The 18,531-nt window shown below is 40.0% G+C and overlaps 1 protein-coding gene across 5 annotated transcripts in view; it reads left to right on the top strand.

Annotated features, from left to right (window-relative positions):
• The first annotated feature begins 5,339 nt into the window (after positions 1 to 5,339).
• The window catches only part of RPS6KC1 (ribosomal protein S6 kinase, 52kDa, polypeptide 1), a 240,061-nt gene continuing 226,869 nt past the window's right edge, over positions 5,340 to 18,531 (top strand). For all 5 annotated transcript variants that reach the window (XM_011929408.1, XM_011929407.1, XM_011929404.1 and 2 more), the window contains exon 1: positions 5,340 to 5,616. Coding sequence is in view for 2 of the 5 variants with exons in the window: in XM_011929404.1 (XP_011784794.1) it covers positions 5,512 to 5,616 (105 nt within the window). In the remaining 3 variants the exon portion in view is untranslated. The remainder of the gene's footprint in view (positions 5,617 to 18,531) is intronic.

The following is an 18,531-nucleotide window of genomic DNA, read 5'->3' on the forward strand; positions in this document are numbered from 1 at the left end:
TTTTTGCATTTTCTTGTAGAGATGGGGCCTCACTATGTTTCCAGGCTGGTCTCGAACTCCTGGGCCCAAGTAATTCACCTGCCTCAGCTTCTCAAAGTGCTGGGATTATAGGTGTGAGCCACTGCACCCAGCAGAGGCCCTGTTTTTATGCAGGTGTGCATCTTCAACACTCAGCCAGGCAGTTTACAACCCTGCCTTAGCCTTCTCATCTTGCTTGTACAGAGCTTCAAGGTTGGCCAGATGTGAAAGCCTAAAGCCGTCTCAAGTCTTTCCTGAGCATCCACATAGCTCTGGTCATGTGCATGGTCTTCTAGATTCTCAGGAATACATTGGAACTTTTCAAGGCCCTTATTCTTCCAAAGCTTTTCACTCTCCAGCCTTTTCTCTCAAGCTTCTAAGGCAGTTGATTGTTTGCTCAGCTGTCATCCATTACTTCAGGCAGCAATGACAAACACATTTACCTATAAATATTGTGGAAAAATGTCCCCTGGTTAATGGCTTCAGCATTGGGACAAGGTGAAGATAAGCTTTTTGAGTTGGTTTTCTGAAAGCCACCAGACAAATAAGACCAAATATTTATTTATTTATTTATAGTAATCATTACTATTTTATAAAAATGAGGTCTCTTCTCCCTCAGAACTGGTTTTAGGAATGTTGGCTGTTATTTTCAAGGATATCCCTGAGCTGAGGAGCAGGGGATGGGCCTAGGGTAAGTCAAAATGCCAGAAAGTTTGCTGTTGTTAGAGATTCAGCCTATTTTCTTTTTCTTTTTTTCTTTTTTGAGACAGAGTCTCGTTCTGTCGCCCAGGCTGGAGTGCAGTGGTGTGATCTCAGCTCACTGCAACCTCCGTCTCCCGGGTTCAAGTGATTCTCCTGCCTCGGTCTCCTGAGAAGCTGGGACTACAGGTGCCCACTACCATGCCTGGCTAAGTTTTTGTATATTTAGCAGAGACGAAGTTTTACCACGTTGGCCAGGATGGTCTCGAACTCCTGACCTCATGATCCACCTGCCTCTGCCTCCCAAAGTGTTGGAATTACAGGTATGAGTCACCGTGCCCGGCTGAAATTCAGCCTATTTCTTAAGTAAGTGCTCCTGGGTTGCTGTAAGCTTTTGGTTAGTTTCCAGAGTTCTGAAAGAGTTAATACTGAGAGTTTTGTTAGGTTTTTCATAGTTTATGTGGAGCAGTGAACTTTTGGAGATCCCCCCAACAAAGAATCAGTTTTTGGTTTTATTGGTTTTTCTTTATTGCTTTTCTCTTTTTCTACTTCATTGTTTTTCTCTTTTTTAGAAAATGTCATTGAGTTATTACTCTTTTGTTTATGTTTTTTTTTTCCTTATTCTTGCTCTCGGGTTTAATATTTTTTTTCTAGCTTCTTTTTTTTTTTTTTTTTTTGAGACAGAGTCTCGCTCTGTGGCCCAGGGGGAGTGTAGTGGCCAGATCTCAGCTCACTGCAAGCTCCGCCTCCTGAGATCACGCCATTCTCCTGCCTCAGCCTCCTGTGTAGCTGGGACTACAGGCGCCCACCACCGTGCCTGGCTAATTTTTGTATTTTTTTTTAGTAGAGACAGGGTTTTACCATGTTAGCCAGGATGGTCTCGATCTCCTGACCTCGTGATCCACCTGCCTCGGCCTCCCAAAGTGCTGGGATTACAGGCTTGAGCCACCGTGCCCGGCCTCTAGCTTCTTAAAGTAGAAGCTTAGTTCATGACCTTTCCTCTTGTTTACTATAAGCCATCAAGGTTATACATTTCCCTCTAAGCACTGCATTAGCTGTGTCCCACACATTATGACATGCTTCCATTTTCATTCAATTCCAAATATGTTTAAAAGTGTTTTGTCATTTATTTTTGATCCAGGAGTCCTTAGAATTGTTATTTACTTTCCAAATATTTCTGAATTTTATGGGTAACTTTCTATTATGAACTTCTAGTTTAATTCCCTGAGGTCACAGAGCAAATCCAATTTATATTGGTTTTAAAAAATTGGTTAACATTTACTTATTTATTTACCAAGATGGAGTTTCATTCTTGTTGCCCAGACTGTAGTACAATGGTGCAATCTCGGCTCACTGTAATCTCGGCTCACTGCAACCTCCGCCTCCCAGGTTCAAGTGATTCTCCTGCCTCAACCTCCTGAGTAGCTGGGATTACAGGCATGTGCTACCATGCCCAGCTAATTTTGTGTTTTTAGTGCAGACAGGGTTTTGCCATGTTGGTCAGACTGGTCTCGAACTCCCAACCTCAGGTGATCCGCTCCCCCTCGGCCTTCCAAAGTGCTGGGATTACATGCATAAGCCACTGTGCCCAGCCTGTTAGCATTTATTTTATAGCCCAGGATATGGCCTGACTTGTTGAATGTTTTCCGTATACTTGAAACAAACATTTTCTGCTACTATTGAGTGGAGTGTTCTATAAATGTCTATCAGGTAGAGTTGGTTGATAGAGCATTTCAGGTTTTCTGTATCCTTATTCATTTATTTGTTTACATATTTTGTCAATTACTGAGAGAGGAGTGTTGAAATCTTTTTTGTTTTTTTTGAGACAGAATCTCGCTCTGTCGCCCATGCTAGAGTGCAGTTGCATGATCTTGGCTCACTGCAACCTCTGCCTCCCTGGTTCAAGTGATTCTTGTGCTTCAACCTCCCAAGCGACTGGGATTACAGATATGTGCCACCACACCCGGCTAATTTTCATATTTTTAGTAGAGATGAGGTTTTGCCATGTTGGCCAGGCTGGTCTTGAACTCCTGGCCTCAAGTGATCTGCCCACTTCAGCCTTCTAAAGTGCTAGGATTACAGGCATGTGCCACCAAGTCCAGCCTGAGTGTTGAAATCTTAACTATACTTGTGGATTTATCTATTTCTTCTTTTAGTTCTAATGGTTTTTGCTTTTTACATTTTTAGTTTTGTTATTAGGTATATACACATTTAGAATTGCTCTGTCTTCTTTATGAATTGAATTCTTTAAGTTTTGTCCTCCTTTATTCCTGATCATATTTCTTTGTCTTAAGTCTTTCTGATAGTGTTTTCGTGGCACACGTTTTTCCACTTTTTAAATTTTTAATCAATAGTATCTGGTAAATTAAAGAAACTCAGAGATCATGGAGAGGAGGTTGCTAAGGATGATCTCAAGTACCTAACTAATGTAATTAAATGGAGAGGAAAACCAGTCATGGAGATAGAAATAGGTGTATGAGGGGAAAAAATGTTGAGCTTTTGATTTGTTCTGTTTCCAGTGGTAGATATATAATAAAGATGTAGGTAAAGTAAGTCAAGTCCTGGAAGAGAGATATGCTGGGAGATAGACTTTTGCAAGTCAATGGGAATAAAGAACAAAGGATCAAAGGCAAAATCTTGAGAATATTGAAAGTTTCTGGAAGGAAGAGAAAACAGCAAAGGAGACTGAAAAAAGAGTGAGTTATCTGAGTATAAAAGAGAAAAGAGAAATAATGCTGACTCATGTGCTAAGAACACAGAAAAGTTTTAAAAAGTAGAAATGGTCAGAGACTTTCAAAATCCAGAAATACTGGGCAAATTGAGGTCATTGGAAACGATTTTCAGAGCAGTTTCAGAGTAGCAATAAAGAGGTGAAACCAGATTGAATTGGACATGGGAATAAATGGGTGATGATGCAATATTGATGTAGATTACTTTAAAATCAACTTAAACAACTTTGACAGTGAGTGGAAGGAGAAAGAAAGGAAGAAAAGAAGGCAAAATGAATAATGCCCTTTACTCCCTTCTCACCTGGCTAACTCCCATCTCTCTTCCAACATTCAGTCTTCTATCAGAAAGCCTTAGGCGATCTTTCATTCTGAATTGGTGTGATCTGTAGCACTCCATATATACATTCACCGTGGTACTTATCACAATATATGTCTTTATTTTTCCTACTAGATGGTACTTGAGAACAGGCACTATCTACATTTTTTTTTTTTTGAAAGAAGTCTTGCTCTTGTCCCCCAGGCTGAAGTGCAATGGCGGGATCTTGGCTCATCGCAACTCGCTCCCGGGTTCAAACGATTCTCCTGCCTCAGCCTCCCAAGTAGCTGGGATTACAGGTGCCTGCCACCACGCATGGCTAATTTTTTGTATTTTTAGTAGAGACAGGGTTTCACCATGTTGGCCAGGCTGGTCTCGAACTCCTGTCCTCAGGTGATCAGCCTGCTTTGGCCTCCCAAAGTGTTGGAATCACAGGCATGAGCCACCGTGCCCGGTCAGAGAACAGGGACTATCTTTGTAACTCCAATGCCAAATTGGCATCATGTGTGGCACATAGTAGGTGGTGAATTCAGGTTTAATGAATGACTAATAGACCGACTTAGATATATGTAGGTTGAAAAGAAGGAGCCAGTGGTGAGAAAGAGATTAAACATATAGAAAGGAGATTTGGAATGTCATTGAAACAGTCTTAAGGTCGGCCAAAGAGGATGGGATTCAGATCACAGGTGGAGTCATTGGTTGTAAAAATGAGCAAGTGATATGTGCACGTCTCAGACTGGCATGGAAATATGAGAAGATGAAGGAATTGGTACTAATGGTTATAGCTGTTTCTTCCTCTTCTTTTTTCCTTGTAAAGAAGGGTGGTGGTGCAGAGAGTAGGAAGGCAAAAGGAAGAGGAACAGAGTCTTTAGGATAATGGCAAAGACTTGGAATGAATATTTTGGGGAATGAAAAAGAACCCCAATCACAAAAAGATAAAGGAATTGCCAAGTGTTGATAACAACTTCAGCTGAAATTGGAAACTGTAGTGAGTGGCTTGGAGAGTTCTAGTGACATATATATTTTTTTCTTTCTTTTAGCCAGAGGCAGACTCCAAATTTTCGAACCTGAGGGGATTTTAAAAAGATTGATACTGGCTTGGGAGCTTTTTGGGTTGGGAGCTTGCTGTGTAGATGTGTTACAGAAAGGTGCTCAATGGAAGGAAATTTGTCTTAGAAAGAAGTAATGACTATGTCTCAGAGAATGAGATGTTGCTGAGAGTATTTAAAATGATAGACCGTGAATAGGTAAGGAAAGAAGGTGCTAGGCTATGGTATCTCTCCATCCCTTCACCACTCCACGTAAGTTTGTACTACGGCGGGGCGGAGGCAGGGAGGACCACACTCTCCTGGTGTGGCGTGGCTATACCAACTCTCACAAAATCTAGAAGGTGAAGGAGCTAGCGTACAAGAAGTCCTCTTTAGTGGAGAGGCCTGAGGTCTCCGCAGTGAGGGGGATGGCAGCGTGACCCCTTAATCTTTAACTACAGGCCAGTCCCAGTTGCCCCAAAGGGGTTAGAATCTAAGGGTGTAGTCTCCCCTCCCACTAGAAGCGGGAAACGGCGTGGCCCGGAAGCTTCTTTGCTGACCCGGAAGCAGAGCTGTGCAGCTGAGGCGCCGCCGTGGAGCCGCCTTGGAGCCACCGCCCCCTCGCCGCCTCGTCGCTGCGTTGGGGAACCTGGACCGCGGCGGCGCGGGATTGCCCTGATGATCCCGGGCGGGCGGTGGCGGCGGCAGAGGCGGCGGGAGGATGACCTCTTACCGGGAGCGGAGTGCCGATCTGGCCCGTTTCTACACTGTTACCGAGCCCCAGCGACACCCGAGGGGCTACACAGTATATAAGGTCACCGCCCGGGTGAGTGCGGGTGTCGGGTTGGGATAGGAGCTTGGATTGGGTCCTGAGGATCTGGGGTGGGGACCCTGGTGTGAGGGTACCTGACTCTGGCTCAGAGCCGAGGGTGGGACTGGGTGCTGCACCTACTGGCGGGACTTGCGTGTCGGAGGTTGGGATTTCTGGAGTAGTGGCTGAGTGTGGTATGCCCAGGGCTTCACGGTAGTAGGTTATGGTAGAGCCTTCTTTCTGGGGGTGGGGTAGTCACTGGTTGATGGTTTTAAATTGATGACTCAGTTCCCATCCCGTTTGGACTTTCTCTTCTGAGTTCGCAATTTGCAGAAGTGGTTTTGCTTGCTCCAGGAAGATAATGCAGACTTAAAAGTGTTAATTTATGTATTCTTTGGCTTATGTAATGTAAGTTATTTTTTCTCTTGAGCTTTATCAGGTTTACTGTGAGGAAGACAGACTCTTGGGACAGATGTCAGTGTTAGGCCACCAACCTAGGAGCTGTGGATCCGGGCTTTGTCAAACCCTTAAGTTGTTTACGTTTTTCAGTAGGAGACGTGAAAAAGATCTGCTGATGGTGGCTTGTGTGAGCTACCATGAGGTCACATTTTAAAGTTGGGAGGCTCCTTTACATCAACTAACTGGTCCAATTTTTAGTAACCACTTTATGTTTCATTGCTTTTGCCTTGAGTTTTAAAGATAGTCTGCATCTTCTAGGAAAGTAAGAATAAATTAAAATTAAATAAGTATATATGTATGTGATGTATGTGTGCATAAATATGTGTATAGCAGGCATTTTGTACACATCACCCAATTTAATTCTCATTTTAATGATGAGGAAACAGATTAAAGGAAGTTTAGTAACTTACCCAACTTTACATTGCAAGGCAATAGCAGATCTGCCTGGGATCCGAAACCAGTTTTGCCTGACTCCAAGTTATATAAAATGTTAAGAATTAACTTTATCATTATCAATTTTTAAAGAGGAGAGGTACAGATTAAGTAATAATAGTTCAGTATACATTTGGAGGATATAAAGTAGGCCTTCAGAAGAATCTTTTTTTTTTTTTTTGAGACAGAGTTTTGTTCCTGTTGCCCAGGCTGGAGTGCAATGGCATGACCTTGGCTCACTGCAGCCTCTGCTTCCCGGGTTCAAGTGATTCTCCTGCCTCAGCCTCCCGAGTAGCTGGGATTACAGGCATGTGCCACCATGCCTGGCTAATTTTTTGTATTTTTAGTAGAGACCCCGTTTCTCCATTTTGCTCAGGCTGATCTCGAACTCCTGACCTCAGGCCATCTGTCCGCCTTGGCCTCCCAAAGTGTTCATGCCTGTGGCGTGAGGCACCGCTCCCAGCCTGAGAAGAATCTTAAAGGTTAAATAGATTTAGATCAGTTTGGGGCATGGGAGTGGCACGTGGTGTAAGGAAATGGTGCACAGTTCAGATAAATGTGAGAAGGAGGTATGGATGAACATGTCTGTATAAGGATAATGAGAAGATCTGACCTGCTGTTGCCGATTGCTGTTAAGGAGACTAGAGGGAAGTTTGTTGCTCCCTGTTTGCACAGAAGGTTGTTATATGGGTGGAGTGTTAGTTTCAGGTTGTGTAAGAAATTTTGTGAGATTGAGGGGCCCTTATCATACCACTCTTGAAACCTTTCTAGTCATTAGGCCCTTTGAAAATCCAGTTTTCAAAGTTTCCTAACACATAGTGTATGGAATCAGAACAGTTTTCAACATACGTAATATTTCTCTCACAGCATCCTACTTATCCCTTAATTTAACAAGAAAGTTATATTGTATTAATTTAGTTGCATCCACTGTGTCTCTTAGTGTATTTAGAGCAGTTCTCTATCATTGACATTTGTTTCTGCTTATATCGAATAATAGATAAAAGAAGATGCATGTGCATGGCACACAGTGCCTGAAAAACATTGTTGAATGTTTTCCTCTTCATTGTACCCAGCACACCCAATAAATGTTTAGATCCAGGCACTAAATACTGTGAGGGACATAAGGCTGAATAAAGCATGGATCTTCCTTTCAAGGATACACATAGTAGAAGAGAGTTTAGGATACTTAAAGAAATGTGATATAACACAGAAAGTTCCAGCAGACACTACAGAAAAGGGCTGTGGGAAGACAGATTGCTTCTGGATCAAGAGATTGGGGAATATGTACCAATCAAGATAGCTGAAAGAGGGGAAGAATCCAGAAAAGGAGAGGGTATGAAAGGTAGACAGTTGAAGGGGTAGAGTCCATAAAGACCTGGAGGTGTGAATGTGTGTGGAACTTGAATTGGAAGCACTGAGTATAATTATTTGTATTGTTACTTTACAAAAGGGAAGGTTAACCAAATGCAGATTTTTTTTTTCCAAGGTGTAGTCTCGCTATCTTGCCCAGGCTGGAGTGCAGTGGCGCAATCTTGGCTTACTGTAACCCTGTCTCCTGGGTTCAAACGATTCTCCTGTCTCAGCCACTCAAGTACCTGGGGTTACAGGCGCCCGCCACCATGCTCGGCTAATTTTTCTATTTTTTGTAGAGACGAGGTTTCGCCATGTGGGCCAGTCCAGTCTCGAACTCCTGACCTCGGGTGATCCACCCGCCCCAGCCTCCCAAAGTGCTGGGATGACAGGTGTGAGCCACCGCGCCAGCCAAATTCAGATCTTAAATATCTGAAGCTGTGACCTATTTACTGAACTAAGTTTTGACAATATAAACTGGAAGATAAAGTAGCACATTGCCTTAGAAGTAACCAAATTTACATATATGCGTGTTACATATTGCTGTGGTTATTTGAACTTGAAAATTGCACACACTGCCTTTTTTCTTCCTGTACATGTTTATGTCTTCATTTATTGCTTATGTTACCGATTTTGTTTTTAAAATGTAACATCTGAGAGTCAACATGAAGACATACTTTCAAAATAACTGTGCTTAGTGTTATAAAATATTTCTTGAGAGTTAAGGAGAAAAACACCTTTTTCCAGGATAATTAACTAGGTAAATAGTGCTCTCCTGAGAGAACTTCATGAGATAAAAATTAAGAATGGCTTCTGTATATTTTCTACTATTGGTTTACTTCTAGCTTCAAGGAACAATTTTCTATATTTTTAATCCTTGCAGGGTTATTTCTGTAGGAGTAGAGTTTTAATCATTGGAAGTACCAGTGTTAAATTTTGGATAGCAAAAGAGCTTTTTCATCTTCTTAAATCTCCTGTGTGCTTTTTTGCAGTTCTCTGAAACCTGGCAAGCTTAGATGATTTTGAGGCCAGTTACAAGCGTTCTAACAGATTCCACAGTTAAACTCTGTGTTATTTCTTAATTTTTATCTAGAATAAGTACCTCTATTCAGAGTTGGAAAGTTCTTTCATAAGTTGCCTTTGATTCTTTAGTTGAAGGAGACACAAGCATACGAGAACCATCAGCAATGTTTTCAGTTATTTCATGCTAAGTGTACAAAATTCTTATATTGTAGTATAGATTTCTTAGCAACAGTAGGTGAATGGCAGTTCTTGCCTGTATTCATTCCATGAGTATAAAAAGTATGTTTTTATTCTCAAAAGATAGTGCTGCAGTATAACTTACTTTGTTTACATTGAGTCATAATTTACATACAGTAAAATTCACCCATTTTAAGTGTCCAATTTGATGAGTTTTGACAAATGTATACAGTTGTGTAACTACACCATGTTCATCACTGCACAAGTTCCCTCATGTTCCTTTACAGTCAGTCACTCCCCCTCATCCCATATCTCTAGGCAACCACTGGTTTGCTTTCTGTCATTGTAGACTGGGTTGCATTTTCTAGAATTTTGTATACAAAGAATCATACAGTATGCACTTTTTTTTTTTGGTCTGGCTTCTTCCACTCAGTATGATTATTTGAGATTTATCCATGTTGTTGTGTGTTTCATTCCCTTTTATTGCTGACTCATATTCCATTGTGTGGTTATACTACATTTTATCTGTTCACCTGTTGATGGATATTTGGGTTGTTTCCAGTTTTTGGATATTATGAATACAGCTATTATGAACATTCATATACGAGTCTTTGTATGGACATACGGTTTTATTTCTCGTGATACCACATGGCTTTGTTTATGTAGCTTTATACTAAGTTTTGAAATCAGGTACTCTAAGTACTCTAACTTTCTTTCTCAAAATTGTTTTGGCTATTCTAGATTGTTTACATTTGTGTATAAAATTTAGAATCAACTTGTCTGGTTTCTCCAAAAATACTTGTCCAGATTTTGATTGGGATTATGTTGAGAATGTAGATCAATTTCAGAAGAATTGATATCTTAACAGTATTGTCTCTGAGCCATGAACATATATATCTACCCTTTTATTTAGCTCTTCAGTATGAGCAGTGCTTTGTAATTCTCAGAATACAGTCTTGCACATATTTATTTTTGTTTATTGATCTTTTTCCGAGATGGGGGTTTCACTGTATCGCCCAGGCTCGAGTGCAGTGACGCAATCATAGCTTACTGCTGGTTGAACTCTTGAGCTCGAGTGTTACTCCCTCCTCATTCTGCCGCCTGGGATTGTGGGCACAAGCTACCTCATTGGCTTTGCACATATTTAAAGTAGTTTGAGTTTATTTTGAAACCAGGAGAATGTATAAATCCTCATTTTATTATACATAGCTAGTGTTTGTTGAGTAGTAACAGTAAACACTTACATGGCACTTACTGAGTCAAGCAGTCTATATTAAATTAAGACGTTTGTCACAGGGGCCCAGTGAGTAGGTGCCATTATCATTTCCACATTTTCAGTGAGGAAGTTGAGGCACAGAGACATTTAGTAACTTGTCCAGGGTCATATAGCCAGCAAGTGGTAGAGTCTACATTTGAACCCAGGTAGACTGGTCCCAATCACAGTGCTTTTAATCCTAATGCAATGCTGCTGAATACCTGTATTATAAAACACTTCATTAGGTGCTGTGAGTATGCATATGGGGACACCTATGTGTCCCCACAAGGGCATTACTATAGTTTGGCAAAAGTGATGCATACACATGAATAATAAGTGACTGTGATGATGTGAACAAAGGGGAGTAAGGGAATTAATGGGAAGTACTGAGCTTCACATAAGTGTGAAAAATTACCATTTCCAGAGCTTCAAATCAAAACACTATATTGCTTGGAGGGAACCTGTCCTTAATTCCTGACCATATTCTTGAGTAGCCTGCTTGTGCCTGGGAAAGGAATTATTTGTAGTTTCCAAATTAGGCTAGAATACTACGTTCTTCCATATCTCTCTGTTAGATGCCATTTTCTCTGTCTGGAATACTCTTTCCTTTTGTCTTGGCAATCTCTGCTCATCTCATCTCAGGTGTCAGCTATATCCTGTGTTCCAGAAGCTTTTTTTTTTTCTTTTTACGTGTTGCTTTCTGTATGTCTTGTATCTCCTCCATTATCATAATGTACTTGTTTGACATCTCTTCTGATGGAAGACTCTATTCTTTTTTGAGAGTCTCACTCTGTCGCCCAGGTTGGAGTGTAGTGGAATGATCATGGCTCACTCTAGCCTTGACTTCACAGGCTCAAGCCATCCTCCCATCTCAGCCTCTCTAGTAGCTGGAACTACAGGTACATGCCCCCCTGTCTAATTTTTGTAGTTTTTTAAGAGACAGGGTTTCACCATGTTGCCCAGACAGATCTTGAACTCCTGAGCTCAAGCGATCCAGCCGCCTCGGCCTCCCAAAGTGCTGGGATTACAGGCGTGAGCCACCGTGCCTGGCCGACTCTGTCTTTTTAACTGTATATTCTTGGTGTCTGGCACAGAGCCTGGACTATAGTAGGGATTTGAGGGTAGGCTGGAAGGAGCCAGCACTTTGCTTTTCAAGTGTTGATTTTTAAATTAACATACAATAAAATTGACTTATTCTGTTGTATAATTCTTTGAATCTTAACATGAGTATAAATTCATTTATCTACCACCATAATCAAGAAACAGAAGTTTCATCATCCCAAAAAACTCCTTCATGCTATCTCTTTTTCATACCCTTCCCCCTACCCCTTATATCCTGGCAAGCAGTGATCTATCTCTACAACTATACTTTTGTCTTTTTGAGAATGTCATATAAATAGAATCATATGGTATTTAGCCTTTTGAGACTGATAATTTGCCTGTTTTTTTCTTTGGGTTGTTTGTTTTCTTACTCTTGAGTTTTGAGAGTTCTTTATGTTCTGGGTATCTTTTCTGGGGGGTCAGATATGACATTTGCAAATGTTTTCTCCTGGTGTAGAGCATATCTTTTCATTCTCTTAAGTACCTTTTTTTTTCCCTTTGAGACAGAGTCTCCCTCTGTTGTCCCGGTTGGAGTGCAGCGGCATGATCATGACTCACTGTAGCCTTAACCTTCTGAGCTCAAGCAATTCTCCCACCTCTCAGTCTCCTGAGTGGCTGGGACTACAGGCATGTGCCATTGTGCCCGGCTAATTTTTGTATTTTTTAAAGAGAGACCCAGTTTCACCATGTTGCCCAGGCTGGTCTCAAACTCCTGGTCTCAAGCAATCTACCTGCCTTGGCCTTCCAAAGTGCTGGGATTACAGATGTGCACCTGGCCTTTTTTTTTTTTTTTTTCAGAGATGGGGTCTCGCTGTGTTGCCAAGGCTGGAATGCAGTGACTATTTGCAGGTGTGAGCATAGTGTGCAACAACCTTGACCTCCTAGGCTCAAGAGATACCCACCTCAGCCTTCCAAGTAGCTACGACTACAGGTATGCCACTGCACCCAGAACAGTATCTTTTGCAAAGCACAATTTGTAATTTTGGTGAAGTCCAGTTTATCAGTTCTTTCTTATGTGAACCATGCTTTTAGTGTCATACCTAAAATCTCTGCCCAACCTGAGGTTACAAATATTTTTCCCAATGTTTTCTTCTAGATAACTTATTGCTTTGCATTTTATATTTTGCTCTATGACCCATTTTGAGTGTTTTTTTTTTGTATAAGGTATAAGATTTAGGTGAAGGTTCTGTTTTTGCCTTTTGTTGTCCCATTGCAACAAAACACCATTTGTTCAAGAGACTAACCTTTCTTCATTGAATTGCCTTTACTTCTTTGCCAAAAGTCAATTGACTATATATATATGTGTAAAGCTGTTTCTGGATTCTCTTATTTTGTTCCATACCATACTATCTTGATTATTATAGCTTTATACTAAATCTTAAAATTAGACAATATTGTTTCTCCAATTTTATTCTTTTTCAGAATTATTTTGGCTACTCTAGTTCCTTTGCTTTTTCATATATATTTTAGAATCAGTTTATCTATAGCTACAAAAAATCCTTTTGGGATTTGATTAGGAATGCATTAAATCTGTAGATCACTTTCGGGAAAAATGGACATCTTTTCTATGTTAAATCTTCACATCTGTGAACACAGTATGTCTTGCAATTTATTTGTGTTCTCTGATCTCTTCTATCAGCATTTTGTAGTTTTGAGCAAATTGATTCTCTGTATGTTTTGTTAGATTTATTCCTCACTATTTCATATTTTTGTAGCTATTGTCAATAGTATTTTTAAAAATTTTGGTTTTGAGCTTTTCTTTGCTAGTATATAGAAATTTGGTTCATTTTTGTGTTGCCCTTATATCATGTTGACCTTTCAAACTGACTTACTAGTTCTAAGACTTTTTAGTAGAATTCTTGTTTTTTTCCTGCTTAGACATTCTGTGTTGTCTGCCAAAAGGCATCGTTTTATTTATTCTTTCCAATGTGTATGTCTTTTATTTCTTTTCCTTGCTTTATTACACTGGCTAGGACTTCTAGTCCACAGTCTTGAATAGGAGTAGTGAGAGTAGACTTCCTTGCCTTGTTCCTGATATTAGGAGGAAAGCATTCAGTCATTTATCCTCTAGTATAATTTTCATGGTAGAGTTTTCGTATATGGGAGGCTGCATGTTTTATTTATTTTTATATATATTTTTTGAGACAGAGTCTCACTGTGTCATCCAGGCTGGAATGCAGTGGCGCTATCTCAGCTCACTGCAGCCTCCACCTTCTGGGTTCAAGTGATTCTCCTGCCTCAGCCTCCCGAGTAGCTGGGATTACAGGCATGTGCCACCACACCCGGCTATTTTTTTTGTATTTTTAGTAGAGACCGGGTTTTGCCATGTTGGCCAGGCTGGTCTTGAACTCCTGGTCTCAGGTGATCTGCCCACCTCAGCCTCCCAAAGTGCTGGGATTACAGGCGTGAGCCACTGTGCCCAGCCTGCATGTTTTAATTTTTAGTTTTGTTAGCTTTTAAATTTTAAAGTAATATATAGTCATACACATTTCAAGCAATAATTTAAGTCACTTTAAAGGAAAAAAAAGAACCTACTGAATTTTAAATCCTTAACCTGTTAGGATTATTAACAAATGTCTGGTATTAAAGCAGTGAGAATTGTTAGATTTCAGTTGTTAAATCAGTAGTTTCTTGAAGATTTCTTGAATAAATACTTAGTTTTGGCTTAATCTGGAGATATTTTCAACAAACAAAATAATCATAAGGATACAGAGGGCAATTAGTTTGTTTTAAAATATATTTATGCTTAAAATTTTTGAAAAACAGCTCTCAAGGTGTCTTGTGTTTTCTAGAGTTTAGTTTTATTCTACTCTTCCTTTGTTTTTGAATTGTAATATTGTTTAGTATAAAACTATCTAATATACCAAAAATTTCAGTAAATGGAACTTAAAAAATGTAAATCATTCCTGATTTCATCTTGTTTGTTGACAACTTGATCTCAGATATTAAGATTTTATGTTAAACTGCAAACTTTCTTTAACATTAAGGATTTTGATTTTCCTTGAAACTTGACTGGAAAATAGTTTAGAATATTGCTATAACTGGTAAAATTTGAGGTGAGAAAAATAACTTTAGCAAACATTATTGAGTATCTAGAGATAATTTGCAGTCTTAGCTTCTTTATTCTCCCTGAGATTTTGGGATTTTAATAATATAGAAAGCCACAACTCCTTACTGCCTTTGTCAGTTTGGATTTTTATAACAAGATACTGTAGACTAGATGGCTTCAACAATAGACATTTATTTCCCACAGTTCTGAAGGCTGAAGGCTGGGAAGTCCAAGATCAAGATGTGAGCAGATTTCTTCCTGATTTGCATACAGCTACCTTCTTGCCGTATGGTCTCATGGCTGAGGGAGATCATTGTCTTTTTCTTGTAAGGGCAGTAATCCCATCATGAAGGGCCCACCCTCATGACCTGATTACCTCTGAAAGGCCTCACATCCAAATCCATCACCTTGGGGATTAGAGTTTCAACATGAAATTCAATATGAATTTTAGGGGGAACACAAACATTCAGTCTGTAGTACTTTTGACATAATGCTTTCATGAAAACTTGTTGGAAAGGTAAAGTCTAAAATTTGTCCCATGGACTTATCTATCTTATATGGGAGTTCTGTCACTCCAGAGAACTAAAAATTATAAAATGTCTAATTATGGTTTGTGCAGGTGTTGCCTCTTGGGTCCATACTGCCTGGTTGGTGGGTAATAACCAGCCCAAATTTTCTTGCCAACCAGTGCCACCTGTGGCTCTGCAGGGAAAAGCGGGAGAGAGGAACTGAGATACAGGTAGTCGTGAAAGGGAAGTTGAGTTTGGTAAGGTAACAATTGCCTATGTGAGTTGGGTGCTTTGAGCTACTTTTCCTGCAAGACTTGTTTTTTTTTAATGTATGAAGTACAGTTTAAATATGTCAGTATATTTACATGAAAGTATGGATTTTATGAAAGTTAATGTCTGAAAATCAGGATTGCTTGCATTATATTGACGAATGTGCCACTTGGTGTACCTAATCACCACAAGGAGAAATGTTCAGAATAGTGTAGCCTTCCATTTCTGCATATCGTACTATTCCTGTCCCACATTCAGAGATTGATATCTTTGGAAAATGAAAAGAGTGGACATGTTTTCCATGTTTGATTATTTGTAGCTTGACACTTAGTGTAATTACTAAGTATTACTTTTGTCACTTTTTTTTCTTAGCTCTGCTACCCTAAACTAGCAGCTGAACAGTGGTAGTGAAGTAGCCCTCAGAAGACTTGATTACAATACTTTGCTCATGAAAGCAGCTTCTTTAATTTTATATTTAACTTCTTATCAATACTGGTTTCTAAAGGAGCTTGTTTTATCTTTTTTTCCCTAGGAAATATTATAAGATTGAATAATTTTTGTAGTTTTGTTTTCTAGTATAGGTTGAGCATCCCTATTCTGAAAGTTTGAAATCCAAACTACTCCAAAATCTGAAACTTTTTAAGTGTCAAAATGATGCTACAAGTGTAAAATCTCACACTTGACGTCATGTGATAGGTTGTAGTCATGCACACAATTATTAAAAATACTGTATAAAATTACTTTTGGACTATGTATATAAAGGTATATATGAAACAAATAAATTTTGTGTTTAGCCTTGGGTCATATCCCCAATATATTTCATGTATGTGCAAATATTCCAAAATCCAAAAAAAAAATCCCTAATCTGAAACAATTCTTGTCTCATGCATTTTGGAAAAAGGATATTCCACCTGTAGCTATTCTTTGTTAATCTTAACAAAGAATGCAGCTTTTTGTATATGTATGAGTTAACAGTGTGATTTCTAGTCATCATTATGGTGATGGTGGTAATCAGATAAGAGAGTGCTTTTGAATCTTTTTTTGGACGGAGTCTCGTTCTGTCGCCAGGCTGCAGTACAGCGGCGTGATCTTGGCTTACTGCAACCTCTGCCTCCCGGGTTCAAGCCATTCTCCTGCCTCAGCCTCCCCAGCAGCTGGGACTACAGGCACGCCCCATCACACCCAGCTAATTTTTGTATTTTTAGTAGAGACAGGGTTTCACCATGTTGGCTAGGATGGTGTCGATCTCTTGACCTTGTGATCCACCAGCCTCGGCCTCCCAAGGTGCTGGGATTATAGGCGTGAGCCACCGCACCTGACCAAGACAGTGCTTTTGACCTGACTTTTAAGGAAACCTGGAGATATTTATTAAGAAGTAGATAGAATAAGTTAGCATACTGGAAACGATTTCAGAGACCCAGTGACAATGTGACCTGTTGATTGTTATGGAACTGACTTAGGCCAAGCCTCAAAGTCTGATCTTTGTTTTCAGAATAGGCAAGGGGGCTGACTTTGGGTCTTTTATTTTACTTTGGTTTAGTACTGAGCTGGCAGAAAAAGCAGTTCATGGGCAGTGCCAACATCATTATTAAGACCCCATTAATTTTAGTTCCAAGCCCCTTGTTTTTTTTTCTGCTTTTCCAAAGTGGTTCTTCAATTTCTGTATTTTAGTTGACTTCTAAGACACAGGGTTTACCTAACTGTAATGCCTATAGGCATTTTGTCAGAGATATTTTGTCAGGAATATTACCTGAATACTTGAAATTTTAATCTTGAGGAGAGTCAAGTGACTTATGTTCTAGAGAGAGCACTTTGGAGTCATGGAGTTGTGAGATCTGGTCCTGCCTCTGTTATTTGATTGAATCTATTTTCTAGGTCTTTGGTTATTTCATCTTACCAAGCATGGTTGTTGTGATTTTTGAATAAAGTAGAGTATTTAATTTCTTAGCACAGTAAGAGATAGTTACTTTTGCTTTGAGACATTGTTTTTCTAAATTCAAAATTTGCTGTTCATGAACATAGGCAGATGGACTACAAAAATTGTGGTAGTATTTCTCTAGTGCTTCAAATTTTAGTAGGTGTTGTACTAAATAAATAATGAGGATGATAATAATAATAAATAACATAAAAATAAAAAGTTTAGTGGCTAGATGTCTTTGGGAAATACTATGTATCTTCCTTTTGGGGATTTACTAGGCATATTAGTGTATTAAAGGTTTGAAGAATTATTCTGTAAACAACATTCCCTTCTTAAACAGAGGTAAACTGAATTGATTATTAAGCCCTTCCTGTGAGATCACTGATTTTAAAGAATACTGGTATTCCATGTAACATGGTTTGTGAAGCACTGCTGTTGGTAATACTTTTTTTAAATTTTTTTTTTTAGTAGAGGGTAAGGTAATACTTTTTAAGATGACTTGGTGATAAATTTCTAAAAAGCAAGAAGCTTTTCAAGATACATAGTACTAACTGAGTCAGTGGCAGTTAATGCTTGCTGTGGAAATTTGTGAACTTTATTTTTATTTATTTTTTTTGAGACGGAATTTTACTCTGTCACCCAGGCTGGAGTGCAATGGTGTGATCTTGGCTCTCTGCAACCTCTGCCTCTCTGATTCGAACAGTTCTAGTGCCTCAGCCTCCTGAGTAGTTGGGACTACAGGTGCATACTACCACACCCGGCTCATTTTTGTATTTTTGGTAGAGGCGGGGTTTCACCTTGTTGGCCCGGCTAGTCTTGAACTTGTGACCTCAGGTCATCCACCTGCCTTGGCCTCCCAGAATGTTGGGATTATAGGCATGAGCCACTGGGCCTGGCCAAATTTGTGAACTTTTTTTTTTTTTTGAGACAGAGTTTCGCCGTTGTTGCCCAGGCTGGAGTGCAATGGTGCGATCTCAGCTCACTGCAACCTCCATCTTCCGGGTTCAAGTGATTCTCCTGCCTCAGTCTCCCTAGTAGCTGGGATTATAGACGAATGCCATAACGCCTGGCTGATTTTTATATTTTTAGTAGAGATGGGATTTCACCATGTTGGTCAGGCTACTGTCAAACTCTTGACCTCAGGTGATCCTCCCACCTTGGCCTCCCAAAGTGCTGAGATTACAGGCACGAGCCACCACGCCCGGCCTTTGTGAACTTTTCTTTTTTTGAGATGGAGTCTCGCTCTTTTGCCCAGGCTGGAGTGCAGTGGTGTGATCTCAGCTCAATGCAAGCTCCGCCTCCCGGATTCATGCCATTCTCCTGCCTCAGCCTCACGAGTAGCTGGGACTACAGGCACCTGCCACCACGCCTGGCAAATTTTTTGTAT

The sequence above is a fragment of the Colobus angolensis genome, unplaced genomic scaffold (assembly GCF_000951035.1).
Source record: "Colobus angolensis palliatus isolate OR3802 unplaced genomic scaffold, Cang.pa_1.0 Scaffold81, whole genome shotgun sequence".
NCBI lineage: Eukaryota > Metazoa > Chordata > Mammalia > Primates > Cercopithecidae > Colobus > Colobus angolensis.